We start from the raw sequence: 25059 nt of genomic DNA, 5'->3' as shown, positions 1-25059 counted from the left end.
TGGGAATGTTTTCGCCCAAAATACAATTTTTTCTGTGAGTCCTCAAGTTAATATTACACTAGTAAGGTCTTTTACCTGCTCCATTTGTTATGAATTGGCGCTGATTGATTGATTGATTGATTGATTGATTGATTGATTGATTGGCAGTGGGGATTTTGTTGTTTATATCCCAAGACCAGTGTCTCGTAATACAAGAGTTTTATACTATTTTCTGCTTTCTGTATGTTCTTATCCATTTGTTCATTCATTCATACTGTGGATAGGTCCAAATATTAGACCAATCGAAAGGCAAAAAAAAAGTCATTATATAGTCAGATCTTGGATTTTTGCAATGTCTTTTTCACACCTTTCCTGCATCTCAGTTCTCTGTCTTCCCTTTTAAAACCTCCCTTTCCAACAGGGAAAATTTCCCACTGTGAGGGATATATGTGAACATTTCCATGTGGTGCATGAGTGAAATACTGTAGATAATGACTTTCTTCACTTGTTGTTATGCTACCAAAGCACTCATTCATGGCTAAACGCTTCATCAAGGATGAATCATGATGGATATCATAATGTATAGGCCGGGTCTTTGTAATATAGCAATAAGTAAGGTCTTTTACCTGCTCTTTTGTAAAGTGTCTTGAGATAACACTTGTAATGAGTTAACACTATACAAATAAAAATTGATTGATTGATTGATCAAAACTTACAGTCTTGCTGAGTTTAATTAACTTTGCAACGGCTTTCAACAAATTAGGCATTGCTTTGATGAATTAGAGCTGTCAGTTCGTCAGGAAATTGTCTTAACATCCTTATTATTTACAGCAAGAGATTTTCTTTGAAATCCCTGCAAATCATTTAATTATTTTAAAACCAGCTTGTGCCTTTTTTCCCACCACACTCATACTGTGACCTCAGGCATTAAACAAATGTGTGACTGTTAGGTGACCCATTATTGTTTTTGCAAAATAGCATTGAGCTGCAGTGTAGTGAAATAAATTAGCCCGGAAAGTGTTTCTTAAAGAGCCCATACTATGCCCTCTTTGGGGTTCGTATATTTAATCTATGTACCTAGTTTTGTATGTTCACAATAGCTAAAGTCCGAAAAAAGTGTCTGTTTTCATGAACTGCTCCTCCTTGCTCCCTCTACGTTCTGCTCTGATTGGTCTGCCGATCCGCTTTGTCGTTATTGGTCAGTCGCTCAGCACGGTTCTCGGAAATGTCCCGCCTCTTTTACCATATTGGGAATGCAGCCACTGGCTCCGTCCGAGGGGAGCATAAACATTAGCACCTTAGCACGACTGTGCTACCGCAGGCTACGGCATATCGTTGGCGTGCTACAGAAGTTAACGGGCGTGCAACATGAGCTGCTGGGCTTGCCACAACGAGCCAATGGGCTTAGATCAGTGATCTCACACTGACAATGACGTCGGACTGACACATTTTTATCGAGGGGGGCTAGAACCGAGTGTTACATGGGGCTAATGCTACAGCTAACAGGAGGACGTAGGAGAAGCCGCGTTTCCGCGGACTTTTAATTTTTGCACATAGATGTGCCTAAACATGCACAGGACACTTGGAAAACACACTAAAGAGCATATAAAACCAGAAAAAGCATAATATGGGACCTTTAAATCAATCTCTAACAGCTTTGTTGTCACACTTGTTGGCATCTTTTAAACACAGAAGTCAGCGGCAGACTAGCTGACAGGAAAATGCTGTAATTAAAGCTGTAAACGTTGGGCAACGAGAGGCTGACTCATGTGACTGAGAGAAAAGAGATGATGGTTCTCTGTCCAATGCAACATTGCACAGATGATAGGATGGATGTTTGGATGCACGAAGCGACTCTGCAGACCCATCCAAAGGCTTGCCAAGTCAAACGAGATTACACTTCAAACAAGGAGAAAATCTTGTCACCCCGGCTCAAGAGATTCTACAAAGATCTCTCATTTCACTCTCTCCCTCTCGCTCTTTACCCCCCCTCTCTTCTTTCACCGTCTCCAATCTACTGCTGTGCTTACATTTGAAAACCTCCCCACAAATGATGTCTGTCTGTTTTTCTCATGTTGTTTAAGTGCTTTGAGACAGAGAAATTGCCAGTGCATGTCAGTGGGATGAATTACAGAGCAAGAGGAATATTCAAAGCATCCTATTTAAATGCAAATCACTCCTTTCTTTATGTAGTGTTTGCAAAAACAGTTTTTTATCCTACTTTCCATGGCTCAGATAGATGTTAAGAAAATCGGAGTAATAAAGCTCTTATCGGGGAGATTCATATTTCTTTAGTTTAGGATAAGGAGCTTGACAAAGAGACAAAGAGGAACTGATTTAAAGAATCGTTTTCACGGATCTGATGATGCTTTCATCTCTTTCAATGGCACAGGTTTTCTTATCTAAGACACCAGAGCCAGTGTTTCATTTAAAAGCTTTTCTCTACTTTGAAAACAAGTTTTGCTTAGTGGTTCCATCATCAGGGTTGATTAAAGGGTTCCCTGCTTAGAAAGCAACGTAGGTACGTAAGATGTCAGCTAAGAACTCTTCCATACAGTTGTGTTATTCATCCACTAGGTGGCAACAAAGTAACTAAATGACAGCTACATCAACTTTTTAGAAAATAAACATAAGAGGTTAATGAAGCTTGAAGGGATACTTCACAGCGGCCAGCGAGCGGCCGCAGCAGCCAAGACACAAGACCGGCCTGTCGGCACCAGCTGTCTACCTGCTATATATTTATATTTATATATTATCAGCTTTCGCCATAGAGCCTGTTAGCATAGCTTCCAAGCAATATGGCGGACGTTAAGTTTCGATTCTGGGAGTGAGTTCCCACCCACTGATCTGTGATTGGTCAGTAGCTTCAGTGGTCAAAAATATGAGGAATTAGCGTTGTAGTTTCACCACGCTAACCATAACAGCCACCGATGACCCAAAATGATGATTTTTGCGTCATCAGAGGCTCCTTTTCAGACTTAGAAATACAAATATTTCCCATCTCAGGGGAAAATGAGGGCAGAATGCACGACCATTCAAAAACACTACCAGGTTTCTAATGATACAAAGCTTGATGCAGATGGGTGAAGTATCCCTTTAACAGTATCGTTCCGGAAGTAAAAAAACAAATAATTTTCTCCATAGCGCATTTGATTGTTAGCCATTATGTCTTAACCATCCAAGTTAGACTTACCAAGAGCTACCTCGAACTACGAGAGCGCAACGCTGGTATATGATCCTGTAGCAGACACAAGTTTGTGTGATATCTACCTCATTTTAAGAAAATGAGGTAGATATCGTTTATTTACGATATTGGGGAAAATAACTACACTACCCAGTACCCACAGTCATGGAGTGTCACTGGATATCTCTGATTGCTGGAGATCCCTGTAACCATGGAAATATGTCCCACCTCCTGAGCACCATATGCCTATGCATTGTTCCTCTAGCAGGCTAGCTAGTTAGGTAGCTAAAACGAATAGTACTAATAACCTTGTTTTGACACATGAATGTAATTTATACATTCACACAACACAAACTACAGGATATTACTAACGCTTGTATCGACAGTATAAACACTATATCAATGACAAAAGTTAGATTTAAGAAGAAGACGAATAATTTGCAGTGGGTTGTCGGCTAGGAAGTTTCCTATTCGGCAATAAAATCACAGTCTTGCACCTTTGCGTTTTTCTCCGTTTTCCAATCATTTTTTTGTCGTGAATCAAATGTTTTAGAGTCACAAGTATTGGGGTAGCTGGTTGTTTTGGTTGCAGGCTTCAATCTCATGATTTAAGGATTTTGTGAAATGTAAATTAAGGATCTGAATGTGGAAATTCCCAGAACAAGACCGACAAAGTGAACAAGAACAAGCCTGAAAAAGTGAACGGTCACTGTTGGGCTCTATTTGAACTCTGTTTCACTTGCACATAATGAATCTGAATGAAATGAGCAAGGAAAGCCACTGAAGGATGTGAACCCTCAATTGGGAGACACATTTCTTTGATAAAAACGATAAATTTGCTGTCAGTCAAACATACACCTCACTGTGAATCTTTTGAATACCAATTGGGAATAAAAAGAAAATAAATAAAAGGCACTTCCAATCTGGGTGCTTTAAATACCTTCATCTGAAAAAGTAAAGTGTAGAAGGTTAAGATTTTTGTGCTAAACAAAAGAGGTAAAAGTATGATGTCGTTAAAAAAATAATAAATTAATTACACTCCATTTAAGGTACTGGTTGCAAATTATTTCCATTCCAACTGCTACAGTATGTAACAATTGATCAGACATTTAGTTTAGGCACAATTAAATCGACTTTTCAAATTGTTCAATTCCTTAGCAGTGGTTTCTGTCTGGATTTTTTAACATTACCTTCCATCTTCCTCCCCCCCATCATTCAGTTTGATGTCAGGTCTGGCAGCCCTGGACGCCAAGTGCTCGAGTCGTCTGGGCATCATGACCATCTCTTACTACCTCTGGACCACCTTCGTTGCTGTGGTAGTGGGCATCGTCATGGTATACATGATCCACCCGGGCGGAGCTGCTCAGAAGGAGGACTCAGACGAAAGCAAGAAGCCGATGACGAGCTCTGCTGACGCTCTGCTGGATCTCATTCGGTAAGAAACAGCCATGTATCTCTAATTACAAGCTCAGTGTTGATTGGCTGGGAAAAAAATGTCATTATCAAGAAATAAGGTGTGTTTGCTACTCAAGACTCAGTCTTTTAGACGCATAGAGACAATATTTAACAGTCTGTTAATGGGAGTGCTTGTAATTTATGGCACTATGGAATTAAAGCTTCAATAATATATCATGATTATACAACACTCGTAGTGGATGCAACAGCAACAACCTTAGAATTAACAATACACAAAGAGAAAGCTTCCTTTTTTACTACATTAAAACATATAAAGCCTTCAAAGTCACATAGAAATCTGAAGGAAAGGATGCAGTGGTTTAAAAAAGTTTAACTGTCTCGCGTAACACATTTTCCCTTCCAAGGCCATTTTCCTCTGATGTTAATCCTACACGGTTGGGATGCTTAAATTCTGTTATAATGTCAAACTAGTGTGTTCCACATTTTTTAATAGTATCATTCGGAATCAGAAAATCTATGATCATTTTACTGCTTACTGAGTCACCACATTTAAAAAAACAAAGAACAGTGAAAATCTGGATTGATGTTTGGGTAAATTTGAAATTGAAACAACACAAGTAAAGAATTAGCTTCACTTAGCAAACAGCTAATGTAAGTGTTTGTCCTTTTCCTAGCAAACATTGCAATTTATAAGTGTTTAAAGTTACAAAGGGAAAGGTATACATTCCTAGCTTACTGCTATGTGGTTAGCTAAAGGTACTTCCAGCTAGCTAACGTTATGCTAGTTAAAAATGCGGTTGAATAAACTTCAGCTGTAATGACACAGATGTCAGTCCATTATACATTATTAAATAATTGTTTTATGTTTTGTTTTTACCTTAAATGTGGCCCAATGTCCCTCCAGATTTGAGTTTAGTTTATTAGGTTTTTTTTTTATCAGGGAGAGTTTACAAAAATACAATACTTCAAGACACAAAAAGCCAAAAGAGCTGTTGGCATTGTTAGGTGAGTTTTGAGGTTGTGAAAGCAAATCATTTATCTGCTCAAAATGCTAATTTTAATCATAAATCTTTGCTTATGAGCTGTTGGACATTTTAAGCTATTCAGGACTAAAATAACCCATTCAAAATAAGTATGTGTTGCTCTTTTAAGGTCATAAGCACAAAAGATTGATGATCAAATCTCATCATTTGCATGTCTTTTAATCAAGCCTCTGTTAAATGTGGCAAATGAGTTGGATTTCTAAGAGTTTGTGTGTGTTCAGCAACAAATTCTGTTATTACATCAAATAGAAAAAAGACAAGTATGAACTGATTTCAAAATGAATTAATTTAATCAATGTTTGTGTGAGTAATGTCTTTTAATTTCTGTTTCATCGTTCAAACGTGAGAGAGACAAATGTGCAAACCCGGTGTTAACATGTTAATTACAGCACAGGTGCTCCCTGATCATGACCTCTGTTGAAAGCTATTTTAATCTATCCGTGATATGTTAATTTCTTGCCATGCGTGCTATTTCTTGAGCTCGGAAGTTTAGGAATTGCTGCTCGAGGTCAGAGAGTAAAGCCTGGAGCCTTGAGTGCCAGTGGTTTACTGCACTAAGCTAATTAGCGCTGCAGAAGAATGGAGTGTTTGAGGTGAACCTGGGTCAGCCTCGCACAGAGAGACATGATGACGGTGAGGCCTGAGAGCCACTGGGTCAGTGTGACAGTCGGTCAGTCGGCTAAAGTCCTGCAACAAAGGGAGCTGCTAAGCCGATGTCTCTCCATATTTTCACACAAATACATAAGAAGCAGGAGAAAAAATAAGTTTTTGCATGACATTTTCCCATTTTTAGTCTATATAATGTTATTTCTTGATTTTTCTTTCCTATGTCGATTTTGTTTTTTTGTTTTTTATTTATTTGGAATATTTAATAACAAAAGCATGTTTTTGATTGAATTTCAATCACACAGTAAAAAAAAAGGAGGAACAAACTGTCAAGGCCCTCTGTAATCCAACCATGTAGTGATCATGTGTCAGAGGTGAAGCTCTGTCCTGCACAGGATGTTGATGCATGTTTGTGTATGTGTGTTTGTTTCACAGAGCACAGCTGTGCTTTGGATTTATCTCGCAAAGCTTCTTTACAGCCTTCATCTATCATGGACGCATACTATATTGGTACACTCGCAAATGGGCCCCAGTGTCTGCAGCCCTGTGTGTGTGTGTGTGTGTGTGTGCGTGTGTGTGTGTGTGTGTGTGTCTGTGTGTCTGTGTGTGTGTGTGTGTGTGTGTGTGTGTGTGTGTGTGTGTGTGTGTGTCACAGTATGTATGAATATGTGCATACTTTGATTTATTAGTGCCTCTGGGGTCAGAGTGTTTCATTAGCCTGCTTTTCGCCGTCTTAAATATATGATAGGCTGCTGCGGTGGTCAAATCCGTACAGAAAAGGAATTGAGTTGCACCATATTGTGCCTGTATGTCTTTGCCATATGTCTTTTAAATCACTCTGTTGAATGCACAAGCTGTAAAATACAATATGCCTTTTAATCTCTTTGCAGCTGAAGTGTGCCGTTTGAATTTGGATCATGATTAGAGCTTTGTGTTGATGTGGGATTTACAGCCTGTGATACATGCAGGTTCACTTGTGATTGACAGACTCTTTGTTAAGAAAGCTACAGAATGATTTTTTGTATTCACCAGGCTCTAAAGATATCCATCTAAAATACCAATAAAAGGGTGCTTCAGAAAGTGCTGGATTTGATCACTTCTATGAAAGTCGCTTTTCAGGCAGACTGAAAACAATTATGTCTTGCAGTCAAATAATTTTTGCTTAGTTAGAATGAAGGACAGATACGCACTCTATGATCTTTTCAGTTATTCTGCAGTAGGCATGTAACGATTAAGGGGGAGTTAAAAATCGATTCAAAAGTGTCAAGGTTCACATCGATTCTCTGAAAAAACGAATCGCAGTTATTTCATTTTATTTTCTACATAGCGCCAGATCACAACAGAAGTCATAAGGATACATTTCCTACAAAACAGGACCTTGTCCTTTTATTAAACAAACTAAATATCCTTATGTTATTTATCTTATTTACACGACGGCATGTCATTTCTGTCTCTACATGGTCGCATGTTTACAATTCTCCTCTGCTCTCTGTAACGCGCACGGCAGAGTTTCGCCCTGATGCACAAATACACATACATCTCCAAAATTTTATTAAGTCTCATTTAGTAAAATAAATTGTGAGACAAACCCAGTATCGTGAATCGTATCGTGAGTTGAGTGAATTGTTACATCCCTATTGTGCAGCATAGTGAGACTTCAGCGTCCAGGTTAGCGTCGGACCTGCTGCTCCTTTCCTGCATGTCATTCCTCACTCTCTCTCTCCTGATCCAATTCTATCAACAATCCTACAAAGGCAAAAGCCCAAAAATAAAACTTAGAAAGTTTGGATAACTTCACCAATAACGCAGCTAAAGGAAATTTTGTTTTGTTTTTTTTAAACTCTTTTTTTAAAGCACTTTTATAAATTCACACTTTTTTTCCAATTCTGTTCAGGGCAATCAACAGGAGTAATACTTCACTTGCAGATATCAAACTGGACTGACTGGAATCATTCTCCTTAACAACTATTGTTTGGGCCTAAACAAATTTAAACTGTGTCACAACATTAACCATGACATAGTTAGATTGTTTAAAAGGAAGTTTGGTTAGGTTTCAGCATCAAAAGTACTGAATCGATTTAGTGAAAACATTTGCTTAAGGTTAATATTAAAAAAAACATTGAGTTAAGGTTTTACAAAAAAGAACCAGAACCACTGAACCCTTTCACCCACCACAAGATTTCCCTCAGATAAACACTTTTATGTTATACAAAGTTTCAGATTTACATGTCGCATCGACTTTTCAACCAAAACATCCCCCTTTGTGAAACACTAAACCTTTAATAATATTCAAAATAACCTCTATTTTTACAGAACCTTTCTTACAACAAATCCAGTTCAGAGGGATATGTATAATAAGGGGAATGTAATCTAATATTTATGTCACAAAACAGTTAATAAGTAAGTTCATTATTTTTAATTCCTAATTAAAAGTTTTTCTGTAAAGCATGAAGCTTATTTATGCATTTATGATTTGTTTATTTATCTGTTTGTTTATTCTTTCATTAATTTGTTCATTAATTTGTGTGACACAACAATAAAAAAGTCAAAGGCGTATAAAGAAAATGTAAAAGCCTATGTGTAGGCATGGTAGAAACGGGTAATTGGCTTTCATTCCAACGAGCTTTGCAATATGCCTGCTATTGTGCTTTTCCTTCTGGCAGCATGTAATGTTGAAGAGCACTTAAACCTGACTCACAGTGGCCTACTAAGAATGGTAGACCCAAGTAGTACAAGAGGCATTGATATTATTTCTGTTGGTCTTTAAAGTGATCATTCCAGCATTACAATTAGTCACTTGAGCAGGGATCATACTGTTGTACTTTCCTCTGCCATGTGACTGAAAGACAAGCCTATGTCTTTAAAGCAGTGCATAATGGTCCCATTTAATTATATGAAGTGAACAAAATGAGAGCCAGTGAACCATGAGAGAGGGACATTACAGTAATTATACATTAATCCAGAGGTGTAAAGAGTACTAATATATACGATCCAAGTAAAAGTATTGTTACTTTGATAAAATTTTACTTAAGTACAAGTAAAAGTACCAGTTTAAAAATGTACTCAAGTAAAAGTAAAAAGTAACTCGTTTAAAATTTACTTTAAGTAAAAGTTACTTAGTTACTTTTTTTTTAACAACGCATCTCTCGTGTGTCGTGAAAAAAGGATGAGAGGATATTAATCTCAAAGTTTTTTTGAATTAAAGGCCAATCTTTACAAAGATTTATCTTTTCAGATAAACATTTTCTTTTCTACCCCATTGACAAAAACAAAATATAAATGAATAAATAATCAAGGATTATATGTTCAAGTAATCAGCTGTTTTATGAAGGGAAATGTTTAAAGGCTTTATATGCGATTTTTTGATCCAGCAGATGTCGCCCTTGAGCACCAGCATGAAACCAAAACAACTTGCGGTGCATTGTTGTGTTAGCATGCTAATGCTAGTGATCTTTATTATGCTCGTATCTTCACACTGCATGTAAATTTACCTGAAATGACTGTGATCTAGAAACACAGTTAAGCAGTGAGTACAGTATGTTATTCTTCTTTTCTCTAGTCCCTCAATTAAACAACTTTTATAAGAGGGGAGGAGTCAGCCGGCCGTCCTGGCGATGTAAACAAACTGAAGATAGGACTCGGAAAACTCGGAAAACATCACACTCATTGTTGACAGTCATGACTCACAGAGTTATTTTCAGAGGATATACTTGATTTCTATTATATTTAAGTGCGAAAAATCGCTGCAGTGAGAAAAAGCATCCTCAGCCACTTCTTTGCCCGAGAGTAAGAGCCACAGCCAACTTATTTGAATCCTCTTGAACTCAAAGACATCAGTTTATAAACACCTTCAGCAGGTAGACCCGCTCTAGTGGAGGTGCTAATCCGTGCTGAAGTGGCACCGAGTCAAGAAAAGAGTCTCTGTCTCTCTCCCTCTCTCTCTCTCTGTCTCTTTCTCTCTCTCTCTCTCTCTGTCTCTGTCTCTTTCTGTCTCTCTGTCTCTTTCTGTCTCTCTGTCTCTCGTCACTCCGGTGCAATGAAGGAACGATTTTTTTTACTCCGTAACGGATGTGATTTAAAATGTAGCTAATTACAATACTTAACAGAAAATCTACTTAAGTAAAAGTAAAAGTACAGATTTTAAAAACAACTTAAAAAGTAATAAGTACAGCAAAAAACTACTCAATGACAGTAACGCGAGTAAATGTAATTCGTTACTTTACACCTCTGCATTAATCCATCAATTTTTTCATCAATCATCCATACTGTGCCATGTCACAGGTGCGCTGTTACGTGATCACTCACTTTTATGCAATCTATTGAGTCAGACAGACAGATTGACTGACAGACAGACAGCTGCAGATGATAGAGAAATAAGACAGTTATAAAGAGAGACATGAGTAGATGATAAGAGGTGCAAGCACTACTGTTTAAAATGTGTTTGATTGTTGGAAAACCTTTTTTTATTTAAAGCAACGGTAATATAAACGCGTTTTCTCCAACTCTCATCATGTTTAATGATAGCTGGTGTGCATCAAATGTGCTGCACAAATATTCAATGTGCAAAAACACATATTTGAATGTCAATAAGGGGCCCACGATGCATATTTAAATATTTGATGTATATATTGTTTGTGGTCGATTTTGACATACATTTGCTGGATTCACTTGTTATTCCTCATCATCTCATCTCTCATGTTTTATGGTAATGATTCTTCTTCTTCATATTATTTTTGTATGCTTAGCTGCTCATTGTTTGTTGTAAACTTTGATAACTTTACTGCTGACAGTAAGATAATGAGACATAAGGGGAAAGGATGCTAAAATAAATATAACATGGCTAGTATAACAGGTTGTTTAACCATACATGGAGAAGAAGGGTATGATAATATAAAGAGAGAGCTTGTACAGTATACATAGTGCATACATTTTGGTTTGAGGACGAAACAGGGTGCATTTAAACAATGGAAAATAAAGTTGTGAATAGTTCTGACACAGTGATTGTTTGTGTCGAGGGGTTTTTGCACAGGAATTGTTTCAGACATAATGAATATGAACAGACCAAAAGCAACACCAACAAGATACTGTATGCCATGTTGTTTCAGAGGAGTGGGTGATCTTCGGCCCATCGCGCAGGTTTGCTCTTATAAGAATCACAGGGTTTATACAGTACACTCAGCTGGAGGACCCATGTTCAGAGGGTCTGCTGAAACAGCTTATTGATTTGTATGCAGATTGAGGGTCTATGAAATTCACCAGATGTTTTATGTTATTTTTCTCTGTTGCTGTGGCTGTTGCTATCACAGCCCCCCCCCCCCCCCCCCCCCCCCCACCCCCCCCACACACACACACACACACACACACACACACACACACACACACATTTATATTTCACACCTTTTCCTCTATCATCTCCATGTTCCACTTCTTTCTGTTTTATGCCTTCCTGCTCCACCTCCTTCTTCCCGAGCCCTCATTATCCTTTTGCTCATGTGTGATAAGAGTGTTTCACTAATATTTCACACCTTTAGGGGAATCATTGAAGCATATCACCTTCCTACTATCTGAGCAGCTCCTAACGTGGAAAGAATGAGGATCCGAAGGTTTTCGTCAGCCAAGATCAATGCTTTTTTTTCTCCGCAATTTTTTGTAGATGTTTTTCCAGGCAAGAGGGACTTTGTAGCATCTGCCTGATGGCAGTAACTGGAAGGAGGGGCAGAGGGGGTGAGAGGGGTCCTGTGTGACCAGGGTGGCTCTCCTGATCCCAGAGTGGTTATACACTTCAGAGAGGGTAGGTTGGGATGAACCGATTATTTTTCTGGCCTGATTAACAATGCGGGAGAGTTTTGTTTTGTGTTTGGTGGTGAGGGAGTTGTACCAGGATGAGGTATTAAAGTGTGTCCTGCAGGGCTCTTTGTGGCAGGAGCATGTATGCAGTGTGGTTTCATTATGATATGCATATTGTGAAGAGATAAATTAAAGCATTGTTGTTAAGGTTGAACAATGTCTTAAATAAGCCACTGTGATACTTTGGAAACACTTATTGTATGTCTTATTACAGTATATTCACATTTACCTTTCTCTATTATTCTCTTTCTCCACAGCAACATGTTTCCTGCCAACCTGGTTCAGGCCACTTTTCAACAGGTAAGAGCAAAGATACAAAAAAGACTGAACAGCTCCGATGGTTTAAAATGAAAACGTACACCAAGTTTAAATGAAGTGCTTATAAACCAATACTGAAGCATTATGATATATTTTGTGTCAGTAACACTGTGTTTTATATCTAAAACTATATCTATATCTTTTTATATCTAATATCTATACAATGCACTCATCTGAGAGAGTTTAGATCTGACCTCAGCCCTTCTCCCCTCAGCAGTCAGTATGTCATCGAGTTTTATTCAAAGATGAATTAAACGGAACAAAGCATTGTTCTCTCTGTACATCAAAGAGCTGTCAAAATCATTGTTAACTGTTACAAACTGATAATTATACATGCAAATAAGAGTTTATCTTAATCAAGCACAAACATTATTGCAGAAGAGAGTCATTATTTAAAGTCAATAAATGTGATTTAAGAATCAAAAAGAAACCCAAGATTTTATAAATGGTTTTTAACAATATACTATAAACTGTTCACAAGTTCCTTTGAAGTGTCCCAATCTAAAAAACAGTATTTTTATGATGCTATTATCAGCATTTACACATACATGTCATAAACACATAGCCGGATAAAGAGATCCTTATTTCATATTGACATTGGCTTATTACAAAGACCTTTATATAAAGTGTTACCAAATCCCCCATGCACACCATACATACATGCCATCAGGACAGAGAAAGCCTCTCTCTCTTATTTCCAGACTCTATGCTGTAAGCTTACCGACTGCCTTCTGTAGCTTCATATTTAGCCTTCAAACATGCAAGATAAATCCTCAGATCTAATCTTATCAAAAGCTAGAGAAAATGTGTGTTGAAATGTCAGTCTCTTCCTTTATCTCTCACTCTTGAGGCAGATATATTTTTTGATCCCTCTTTCACTCCACATGTGTTTCTTTAAAATGAAAGATTACATGTTGGCTACAGGAAATTAAAGGCTAGGAAGGCTTCACTGTCATCCCTGTCAGAAAAAACCCACTGAACCACATGAACACCTGTGATATGAGCCCACACATGTCTCATTATTGTGTGACAAATTCCTGCAATCAATTGTTTGGTGTCATGTTTCCTGCACTGATGTCGGGGCCTGTGATATGTTTTGCTTTCAAGTATCGAACCGCAAGAGTCCCTGAGCTCATCCCCAAACCTACAGTGGCTCAGATCCTGGATGAGACCACAACACGGAGACTCTACATCTACGGCATACAGGATGACAATGGCACGGACATCCAGAACTTCTCTCTGGATCTCACGCCGCCACCTGACGTCATCATGAAAACATCACCGGGTACCAGCGAGGGCATGAACGTGCTCGGGATTGTGATTTTTTCTGCTACTATGGGTGAGTCACTGGTTGGCTTGGAAACTTAATAAAACCTTTTGTTATATAACATGCTGATTGCTATTGATAAACTTCTGTATTTGCATAATAGCAGTATTGGCAAGCTCTCATGTTTGCATAAATTAGTTTAAATGTGTTGCCATCAGATAATGGCAACTTTTTTGTTTACCAATTGCAACATTTACAGCATTTCAAGTGCATGTCTATCTATTCATGTATGCACATTTTGCTTTTGTGTTTCTTTAAAACTCAGGAATAATGTTGGGAAGAATGGGTCCCAATGGAAGTGCTTTGGTCAACTTCTGCCAGAGTGTGAACGAAGCGGTCCTGAAAATTGTCGCTATTGTCATCTGGTAAGAGTTTCATTTCGAAAGCAGACATTAACCAAGACAAAATCACCAATTTTAACAGATAGTGGCAGCAAGTGTGGAAATTTGTGCTCAAATTAAGATGTTCTTATTTGTAGCTTGGCACAATGAATGTGCATAAAAATCTTGTCTTTTGCTCAGTTGGTCCATCAGTTTAGAACAGAATCACATACCTTGAAAATTCTCAATGATATTCAATACATCCAAGGTCTCAAGAGAATTAATCCTTATTGACAATATTTTCGACACCTTGTGTTTTCCTTGTGCCTCTATCATATCGATGTCTTACAATATTAATAAATGGTCTTCACAAGTATGATATAAATGACTTTGGTGATCCCAATGCATTTTAATCATCAACCCCAATCTGAACAAATATGTACATCAATGGCATTCCCATGAGCCTTAGCTGTATTCTGTATTTGCAGCTTAACGCTGATAAAAAAGAGGTTTTAGTCCTTGCTCAGGATAAGTCTGTCTTGCAGAACTTGGGGTCCCTCTCCCATGCTGCCTCCTCAAGTCTTCATTTGACAACCACATTAAACAACTCACCAGATAATGTTTTTCCACCTACGAAACTTAAGTAAATTGAGATCTCTAGTTTCCAGTGCTAAACTTGAAATGCTCATACATGCCTTCATTTCATATGTATTGATTATTGCAACTTGCTCTTCAACTCTCTCAGTGCGTCCTCCCTTAATCGCTTGCAATCAGTTCAGAACGCCGCTGCCAGAGATCACTCCTGTACTTTGCTCCCTCCATTGGCTCCTGGTTACATTCGGAATCCAGTTTAAGATCCTCATTTTAAGGCTCCTGATTATATAGTGGAAATGATTCACCCTTACCAGTCGACTCGGCCCCTCAGGTCAAACTCAAAACAACTGTCCCTGTTCCCCATACTCACCTCAAGACCCGTGGAGATCGAGCTTTCCAGTCAGTAGCTCCCAGACTTTGGGATGCTCTGCCTGTGTCTTTGCGCTCGGCTGAATCTGTTTTTGTAAATTCAAAAGTCAACTTAAGACACACCTGTTTAGGCAGGCATTTGGATAACTTTCAGAATCAATTAATGCGCTGTGAACGTACTGTTTCATTCTATTTTGGGAAATGTTTTCTTTTTGTTCTATTTTTTGTTTTATTTATTTTAACTTTTCATTTTTTCTTATGTGCTCTTGTTGTTATTATTCCTATTATGGTAATTCTAACTACACCATTATTACTAACGTTTATTGTATTTTATATCTTTGTAAAGCACTTTGTGGCTAATGTCTGTGAAAAGTGCTATATAAATAAAAATTGACTTACTTACTATTTATTACAATATCACATTAGTCATTACATAAATAACTAAGATAGTCAAAATTATATCTGCTAGCTACCTGCTACCTGCAAGTACCATGTTAGTACCTGCTGATTACTGATGGCGGATTATGCCAATCTTTTTGAACAGTAGATGCACCATGACTTTAAAAATGGGACCAAAGAGAGAAAACAATTCCTGTTTCTGATTCTGTGACAAGATCTGAGTATTTGCTGACAGTGAGTACCCTTATGTTACCTAACACTGGTAACATAAGGGTACATCTGAAACATTTCTATGGATCTATAAACTGCAAAACCACTCAAGTGATCTACATGTTGCTATGTCCCCGTTGCCAAGGTTACATTGGGCAAACCAGAATACCCCTGAAACCATCCTCATGTCAGTTCTATGGGATTGAGAAAATCACAATGCCTAACAGACGAGCTGACTGGCCCTGAGAAAAACGTTTTGGATTCATTCTCTCAACACACCCAATGACACCCAATAGACTTAATGATGATTTTTTTGACTATCAGTACCATGTAATGTTTGATTTAGAACAGCTAAGCTATCATTAGCTGCTACATTGAAAAGACACTGTAAGGATTCTTGTCTCAGAAACCCTAATTATTTGCATTTGACTCTCTGTTATAATTGCACTGCCACTCTTGCAGCCATAACATAAATAATTCTGAATAGTATGTTTTGGAGAAGAAGAAACAAGTCCATTTATGCGATGCTGATGAATTATAATGCATTCTCACTGGTAATAAATACCTCATTTAAGGCAGTATGGAGGCTTTTTCTGATACAGGTATTGTTAATTGAATAACTTTATCTTCCTTCCTTCTTTCCTTTTTAGGTATTTCCCATTTGGGATCGTGTTTCTGGTCGCTGGAAAGATCCTTGAGATGGATGACCCTTCAGCGATGGGAAAGAAGCTGGGTTTTTATGCCATTACAGTAGTAATGGGTTTGGTTCTGCACGGTCTTTTTATCCTCCCAGCCATGTACTTCTTCATCACAAAAAAAAGCCCCATTGTTTACATCAGAGGCATCCTTCAAGCTCTGCTCATCTCCCTGGCAACCTCCTCTAGGTACAGTCCATTTTATTTATAAGTGATCTCATTCTTAAAAGTGGGGTCTATCAGTTTTGATTAATTTTTCCAGGAAAAAACATTTAGCTGAGAATCGACCCATGTATTCATGTTTGCTACATTTTGCTTTGCATTTTCATGTGAGGTCAGCTGAGGCTCCTCTTGGTTCCCACAAGGAACGACTTAATGAAATATTTTAATAAATTGTATTTAAATGTATAAATTAAATGTCCATCGAGATGTTTTCCAGAACAGCTTGAGTGCAAGACTTCAATTTTAAAATGATACGCTAAGACTAATGGTACTCTGAGAGTACGGACGTTGACTGGAGATGCTTTTACTGTACATGCTCGGTGTTCATGGAGTGGATAATGGAGTTAGCTTTGAATGAAATGGATGTTTGTTGGATTCCAGTGTAAACCTTTTAACCTTGTGCGTCACCTCTGGGCTTTTATTTTGTGATTGGTTAGACTAATCTTACAACACTACACCTCAAAGCCTCTCAGTGAGGTGAACAGCATGTTTAGCGAGCATTTGGGTGTAAGTAAGATGAAGGTTCAGTCCAGGATATTATCTCCTGCTAATGAAAACAGTGAAGGTTGTTATGATTTTTTTGTTTTGTTAGTCATTATGCGTTATTAAAGCAAAGACAGAAGTTAAACTGAATGAATTGAAATAATTTTCTAACATTCAGGTCTTACTTAATGGCCTTTGCTTACAAAATAAAGAAAACTTTGGTAGATTTTTTTTATCAAAGATTCGTGGAAATGTACATATATGTGCACACTTTCTTTTATTAAGGATATGATCAACCTTAACTATAACTTTTATTAAAGTAGCAATTTTCTGAACACAATTCAAAATACTTCACAATACCTCATATACATTTTAAAGATATTTTGGGCCTTTTTGCCTTTATCGGATAGGACAGCTGAAGAGAGACAGGTAATGTTGGGAGTAGAGTTTGTGGGAATGTAGCAAAGAGGTCAGATTTGAACCCATGGATGCTGCGCTGAGGACTATTGCCTCCTTACTTGGGGCGCGTGACATAGTCAATAGGCTATCGGCCACCGCTCAAGACTTTTTTTTGTTTTAAGATTTATTTTTGGGCTTTATGTGCCTCCAATGGAGAGACAGGACAGTGGTTAGAGTATGAAATTAGGGAGAGAGAGAGTAGGGAATGACATACGAACCCGGGCCGCCCGCCTGGTGGACAACAGCCTCCATACATGAGGCGCGCCCCAACCACTGCGCCACCAGCCCCACATATAAAGACTTTTAACAGCTTATTAAATTAAATCAATCCATTAAGCATACAATGAGAAATGAATTCACAAATTGGACAAGTTTTGTACGCTGTGTTTTAGGACGTTGGCAATTCAGAGACTCAGACTCATGCCACCTAGAATAATAACAGAAAAGATGTATTTGTGTATTCTTGTGTGATCCTCTATACATAGTCATCCCATGTAAACAGTTTCTGTAAGAAGCCTCTAATTTTATTTCAAAGGTCACATCTATAACTAGATATAACATCTATAAACATGTATCTTCTTGTGCTGCAGCTCCGCCACTCTGCCTATCACCTTCAAGTGCCTCCTCGAGAACAATCACATCGACAGACGCATCATCCGCTTCGTGCTCCCTGTCGGAGCTACCATCAACATGGACGGCACGGCGCTCTACGAGGCCGTGGCAGCCATCTTCATCGCCCAAGTGAATAATTATGAGCTCGACTTTGGACAGATCATCACCATCAGGTAAGGCTGCCTCAGACCATCTAGGAAAGACGTTTATGAGCTTCCTTAAATACAATCAAAGGAGGTCACTTGTTTAAAAGCCTTGTGGCTCCTTTATGAAATATCCTTGTTTTTTCGTCTCTTACTCATTCCGATAAGTCGAAATGGTTCAGTTCAATAACTGTATGGACAGATGTTTGTATCAACAGTGATTTCTGAAAGTCTCTGACAGTCTGACATGGTTTTGAGTGCAGCATGTGAATTAATCTAGCGTCACACGTTCAGTTTAATTCTGAATTAATATCAAATATTATGGGATTTACTAGATACACATAAATGTAAATGTCACACAGATTACGCCTCATATGAGCTTCTTAGTTTGATCTGATTCCTGCTAAATCAGTCTGGATGCCCCGGGGACACTGATAGACACACACACACACACACACACACACACACACACACACACACACACACACACACACACACACACACACAGAATTCCACACAAACACCATCGGTCCTGCTACCAAAAACACAAGCAGCTTAAAAATTTTCACCAACTTTACCTGTGCCCCATCCAGGTCTATGATAATGTCCCGTCAATCCTCTAATTTTCGGACATGTCCGACTGTAATAACATTAAGCAGACCTCTCCTCATGGCTGCAGTCTGTGCCCATTCCCTCATAATCCCTTGGCAGTAAAACCCATATGACCTGCATTACTCATCTCCCTTGTCACGCCAGAATTATAATAATTTTCTCCTCTCGCTGCGTCCTGTTCCCGTGCCGTTTGGCTGCGGACCATGGAGTTTTTTCCCATCTGCATGCTGACCCAACATCCTAAACCTCCCTGCAGAGGGACAGTGTGTCAGTTTGAGCTCAATGTCTAAGGTCTCAGACTGAATATATGCTCCTATATTCTCTCTATAGCTCTAATTCCTCTTGCACAGTGGAAAAGGAATTATTAACACACTTAAATTAGTTAAAATCGTCAGACTGCATTGAGGATGATACCTGACCACCTTTAACAATATGTTGCAGATATTCTCATGGCTTCTTGTCATGTCCATCTGAGTCTCACAAGGTCAGGACTGTTGTTAGAAAAACACATCTCGGCTTGTAAATAGCATGATATTACACTTGAAATGTAACCGTAAAAAAAAACAACCTCTGGTATGAATATCTCCAAACTAAGTGCACTTTTGAGTACTTTTAACCATTGTCCCTACATACATTTGATTTAATTACTTGCTCAATTGCACCCAACAAATAATCATTTTCAAATGTATTTTTTTTCAAAAGATTTTTGACGAGGACTGTTTGTTCTTAAAACAAAAGCACTTTTCTCCTCTGTCTGTATTTTCAGCATCACTGCCACTGCAGCCAGCATCGGTGCAGCTGGAATCCCGCAGGCTGGACTTGTTACTATGGTGATTGTGCTGACCTCCGTGGGTCTGCCTACCGATGACATCACGCTCATCATTGCTGTTGACTGGGCTTTGTAAGTAAAGGGTTACTCTCTCCTGCTGAACGCAGCCAGAGTCACTAAGTCATGAAGTGTTTATTACATGTAAATATATTCCAGTAAATGACAGATTGTATATGCAGATGCATTCACCACAATGTATTAGAGTACAGCATGTACCTTGATTTTAAACATCATAACCCTCTGCATTGCATAAACCTGCATAAATTGTACAAGCTCTAAGCACTGCAACAACTTTTGGTTAATAATTATTATAATTATTTCTCTTGAGTTTTATCAGAACTGTGAATGACTTTTGATTTCATCACCCAGGGATCGGTTCAGGACCATGGTCAACGTGATGGGTGATGCTCTGGCTACAGGCATTATGGCTCATATCTGCAGAAAAGATTTTGTCAAAGAAGGAGAACAGGTGAGCTCGTGCATGAACACATCTATGTGAATACTGAAGTTGCAAACCGTCCTTTTAATGTCTTCTTAACGTAACGCAGGGACAGATAGAAAAGGGATTTGTGAAATAAGCCGCTTTAATGTTTTTAATTAGAATATTATTTAAGAAGGCTTTGAAGCTGAATTAAATCAAGAGCCCAACTTTCTAGACTTTTTTTTTTTTTTTTACTTTTTGCTGACAGTATTGATGAGAGGATGAAAATCGCTCTCTGTTTTTGCATAGATAGCAGGAGGCAGGACGGGTTACAGTGAATCTCCTCTTTCTGAATGGACTTTTGTGTAAATGTGAGCGTAGGCAGGACAGGGTTTTGTGTCTGTGTTTGGTTAAAGTGCTGTTATTTATTTGTCTTCTTTGGTTCCCATATCATCATGCCTTCTAAAAGCGGACAACAATATGCTAAATTTTTAGTTTCAGTAAAAAATGGCAAAGCCAGATTAATAGCCTAGCTTCTGTGTGACGTTATTGTGGGATCCAAATATAAAAGGTACAAGAGACTTGACTTGACTGCTGAGGTATTTATTGGCAGACAAACATTTGATTCTGTTTATGTTTCATCTGTTTGTCCAAGATGAATTTAATATTAGGGAGTAATATGTTGGCAATCACTCCTCGCTCTAACCTTCACAAACCCTGCTGTCTGAGGTACAGTAGGTATTCTGATAGTCAGTCTACTCTTGAGTGAAACAGAGAGAAAGAGACACGAGCCCTTCACAGACTGCCGTTGCAAGGCGCAATATTTACATTCACGTGACATTTCAAATTCAATATGAATAATGTCGCAGAGGCATAATCAAGTAATCCCTCCTCTAAGCCGTCTTCAGAGGTAGTAAGAGAGGCGCAGCAGAGGCAAGACAGGGTTGGCGGAGACTGCAGGGATGAGCAGCGCTGTGTGTATGTGTGTGCATGTCTAACTGTGTGTGTATGTGGAGCTCCCGCTGCTCTCGCGCATCCACAACCCTGCAAGGTTATTTGAATTCACAAACTGGGAAACCAATATTTTCCGGAATCAATACCCCTTTTTTCATATTGCTGCTCGCAACAGCGCCATAACTTGGGACAGCCTTCATTACGTCTTACGGAGACAAGAAGGCACAGTGGGAGCTCTGCACACACACAGAGCGCTATGCTCACTTTGCCCCTCAAATACGCCTCCACGACATTCATATAGAAACATCACAGGGATGTTAAAAAAATAAAAAAATATTAAAATATCCAGCAATCTGAACAGGGCTCATGTGAATGTCTTTAGACTAGTTGATGATGACGCAGCTTAGCGCAGTAGCAGAATTGCTATCTGAAATGGACTACAAAGAGAGGGCTTTGTCTGAGGTCTTTCCTATAAATTCACTTCATGTGATGAGAAGCATCGTCCCACTCATCCTGTTATCTGTCGTTACTAGATTGTTAGCGCATCTAGTTGTTGCTATTTTAATTTGGTACCATGTTTGCTTGTTGATTTAAATATGCAATTTGCTATCCAACATAGTGCTGATAAAAAAAACAATCAAACAGATAGGAGGGGAGGACGGAAACAGAGAGCTAGCATGCTGGTCTATATTTTAGGGATCAGATTAAAAAAGCTACAGAAGTAGCTAAATGTTCACCAACAGTTTTCATGTTATTTGTCTTACCGCAGCTTTCAATGTATTTTGTAGGCTCTGACGTGGCCTCCAAAATTGACCTTGTATTCTCTTAATACACAGTCAGGCTAGCTGTTTGCCCTGTTTTCAGTTGTTACGCTATGCTAGGCTAATGTACATGCTGCTGTAGCTCTAAAACTAACACGTGTAGTTCTAATACACTCATCAAACTCTCAGTCAGACGTTTTTTTATTTCTCTACTTACTCCTTTAATAAATATACCAGATGACCTTTGGATCGTATTAGATTTTAAAATAAACAACATCCTTTCTTTTGGTTAAAATGTAATTGAATTTGATTTCAATCATTTCATGATTAGGCAACACATTTTTCCCAGGGAGCATAAAATGCATGCTGGTATTTTAATAACATTTACCGACAAACATGAATTATTTTAGCTGAGCCATTTAACATTTAGAAAATGGCCTAAAAGGATTCACAAAATTTCAGACATGATGCAGGAGACAGCATCCTTTCTTCATAATCACTCTTAATTTCCTTGAAAATGTGAACTGCCTGCTTTAAAAAAACAAGATTCTGAATTCTGGATTCTGAAACTGCCTCTTCTCCTCATTCACCATCTTTTGCACCAGGTACCTCTGATCTGTGAAACTAAGCCTATGATAAGCATCCAGCAGATGATGACCTACCAGAATCAGAAAAACGGATGCTACCAGCCGCACCCGTCGGGCAGCAAGCAGGACCACCGCGGCCCGGACGTGGCCCGGCTGATCCAGCTGGAGGAGGGGATCAGGCCGTTGGAGAAGAAGAAACACGGTCACACCTCTCACCACAAGAGAGCGCACAGGGACAAGGACCACTGTGCCGTAGATATGAACGGGCTGGAGACTAACGTATAAAAGCAGCCGCCTTGCCGACAGCAACTGGCATGTCCACAGCTGCAGAGTTGGCCGGAGAAGAATAATAAATTAAAGATTGAGGTGACATAGTTCACACATTTGTTCCCTTCCGAGGAGAGCGGCCCATTGCGGATGAATGGAGATAACCCTGAAGAAAAAGACATATTTTTCTACATAACTACCCACGTTTGATTGTGAATGTTTGTCTGTGTGTACATATTTATCGGAGATGTATTATCTGGTACTAGCAGTGACAAAGCTGATTCTTCATCCGCACAGATCCATGAGTCATGAAGACCAGAATAGGTGAAATGAGATATTATAAAAGGAACCTCTTCCTCAGTGGACTATGGGGAAAAAAAACATTCAATAATCTTTGTTTTGGTTTGGTTTATTCTTAGGATTATATTGGTTGGGGTTTTGTATATTTATTTATTTTTTGTTGTCATTGTGTCCTCTTTGATGAAACTCAGGAGAAATGTTTCCTGTTTGGAGCATTTTTCTATTTACATCACTGACTCAGTAACAAGAACAACACAGAGACAAGGACATGATTATAAACTATTTATACAAGACAGAAATGCAGTTTTTTCAAAGTCGGGATCCGATTTAAGGGTCTACAAAGGAGGGGATTATCTACATTTTCCCAAATATTCTCATAAACATCTTCCTTGCATTTCTCTGCCTTGTCGTCCCAAGTCACAGTGGGTTCAATGCCTCTTACACACCTAAAGTACTGTACACTAACGCCGGAATCAAGGCAAAAACAAGATAAAGGTCACAATAAAGAAGAAGACAAGTGTTTCCCCTTGTGTCCAAGTCATGTTAAGGCGTCCTTGCATCCCATTGTATTCCCTCTTTGCCTTAAACAATCAAAGGAGAAGCATTCGGGGCCAGAAACAACACAAGCCCATGATCACAGGTCAAACTCTGAACTCTGTCCATATCAATGTCATATATGCTGTACATGTACCTATTTCAAATATTATAAAAAATGTAGATTTTACTACCATGTCAATATGTCTTCAAGAGATTCCCATCTGTATTTGTTACAGAAACATTTCACAGTAGTCGGAAATTGATAAAAAAAAAAAAAATGTACCAACTCTGCAAAGAAATCATCAAGAAATGGTAAAAAATAGATCAAAAATGTACAATACTTCACTTTTGTAGTTCATAATGCTCATTTCAAAAACTCGAACAAGAGTTGTATTTGATGAACTTGAAAGAACTAAAAACTGCAGTAGAGAAAGCTCATTACCTTCATTTGAATATCCCACACACTGCATCTTCATTTAAAGGTATTCAGAGGAATCAGCCGTGTATGTACTAACGGATGACCAAAAGCCCTGTTCAAACATGAGTAAATCCCAGTGTGCACTAAAGCAAATGCAGGTGTCAAATGTCAAGACAGAAGATTTATCGGAGTCCATGCAGAGTGCAATACAAAGAACAGCTGGCTTATTCACATTTGTCTAAGGTAATGTCTCTGGATTGACATTTACTAAATTCAGTGACCCCACAATCAATCCTTTCTTAGAATTTACATATGGCGAATTCACATAGCACTTCCTTTCTCATTTGTATTTTCATGGCTGTCTAAAGGCGCTAACATAGAGTGTTTTAAATGGACTTGATTATCCCGTCTATGAGCCTTCTCCCTGTTCAGATCATATTGAGGACATGGCGTTTACATGCACACAAACAAACCTGGTTATTCATATCCCTGTTGACATGATAAATACTAGTATCTTGGTTTCTGATTACAGCATCTTATTTGTGCAGACGCGTGTGATGTTTATTTTTTTTATAACACAAACCGCGGCAATTTAGAAATCTGTGAAAAAAGACACCACTGTGCCTATTTCAGGCTTAGCATTATTAAATGCCAAACATGGCGTTGCAGATATGATGTATCCACTTCATTTCCAGCAACGCGAGAAGTGAGTGACAGCAAATATTAAACATGACTCACCTCTGACTGCTGTCAGCCTATCACTGCAATGGGTGAAGATAGGTAGTCGTGACTGGTGGGACAGGGTCATTTTTGCTTTCTCCCATCTAAACTTAAAAAAAATATTTGGGGGGTCGCTTGACCATGTTTGTTTTGCTGATACTGCCTAACCTGCAGGAAGTCGGAAGTTAAAATCGGGGTAATGTCACATGCCACAGTATACAGTTTTCTTTCGGAGTTCACTGGGTAGAAAAATCATGTTTCTCAAAGTCAGGATAAGGGCTTATCCTGGTTTCTGAAATCAGGATATGATGTTTACATGCACAAACACAAATACAGGTAACTTGAAAAACCTGATCAAAACTGGGATACTCAAGTCCATGTTAACCCACTAGATTTGAAGGCATCAGATTTCTGGATTCAGGATCCT

General features: G+C 38.6%; 1 protein-coding gene across 1 annotated transcript in view; it reads left to right on the top strand.

The window, feature by feature from the left end:
• The window catches only part of slc1a7a (solute carrier family 1 member 7a), a 50008-nt gene extending 27280 nt beyond the window's left edge, over positions 1–22728 (top strand). The window contains exons 3-11 of the mRNA XM_061044236.1: positions 4383–4598; positions 12333–12375; positions 13501–13732; positions 13986–14085; positions 16263–16496; positions 18062–18256; positions 19605–19739; positions 20037–20136; positions 22409–22728. Of these exons, the coding sequence (XP_060900219.1) occupies positions 4383–4598; positions 12333–12375; positions 13501–13732; positions 13986–14085; positions 16263–16496; positions 18062–18256; positions 19605–19739; positions 20037–20136; positions 22409–22675 (1522 nt within the window). The 3' untranslated portion in view covers positions 22676–22728. The remainder of the gene's footprint in view (positions 1–4382; positions 4599–12332; positions 12376–13500; positions 13733–13985; positions 14086–16262; positions 16497–18061; positions 18257–19604; positions 19740–20036; positions 20137–22408) is intronic.
• The last annotated feature ends 2331 nt before the right edge of the window (positions 22729–25059 follow it).

This window comes from Labrus mixtus, chromosome 8 (assembly GCF_963584025.1).
Source record: "Labrus mixtus chromosome 8, fLabMix1.1, whole genome shotgun sequence".
Lineage (NCBI taxonomy): Eukaryota > Metazoa > Chordata > Actinopteri > Labriformes > Labridae > Labrus > Labrus mixtus.
This window is presented reverse-complemented; position numbering and strand designations above follow the sequence as displayed.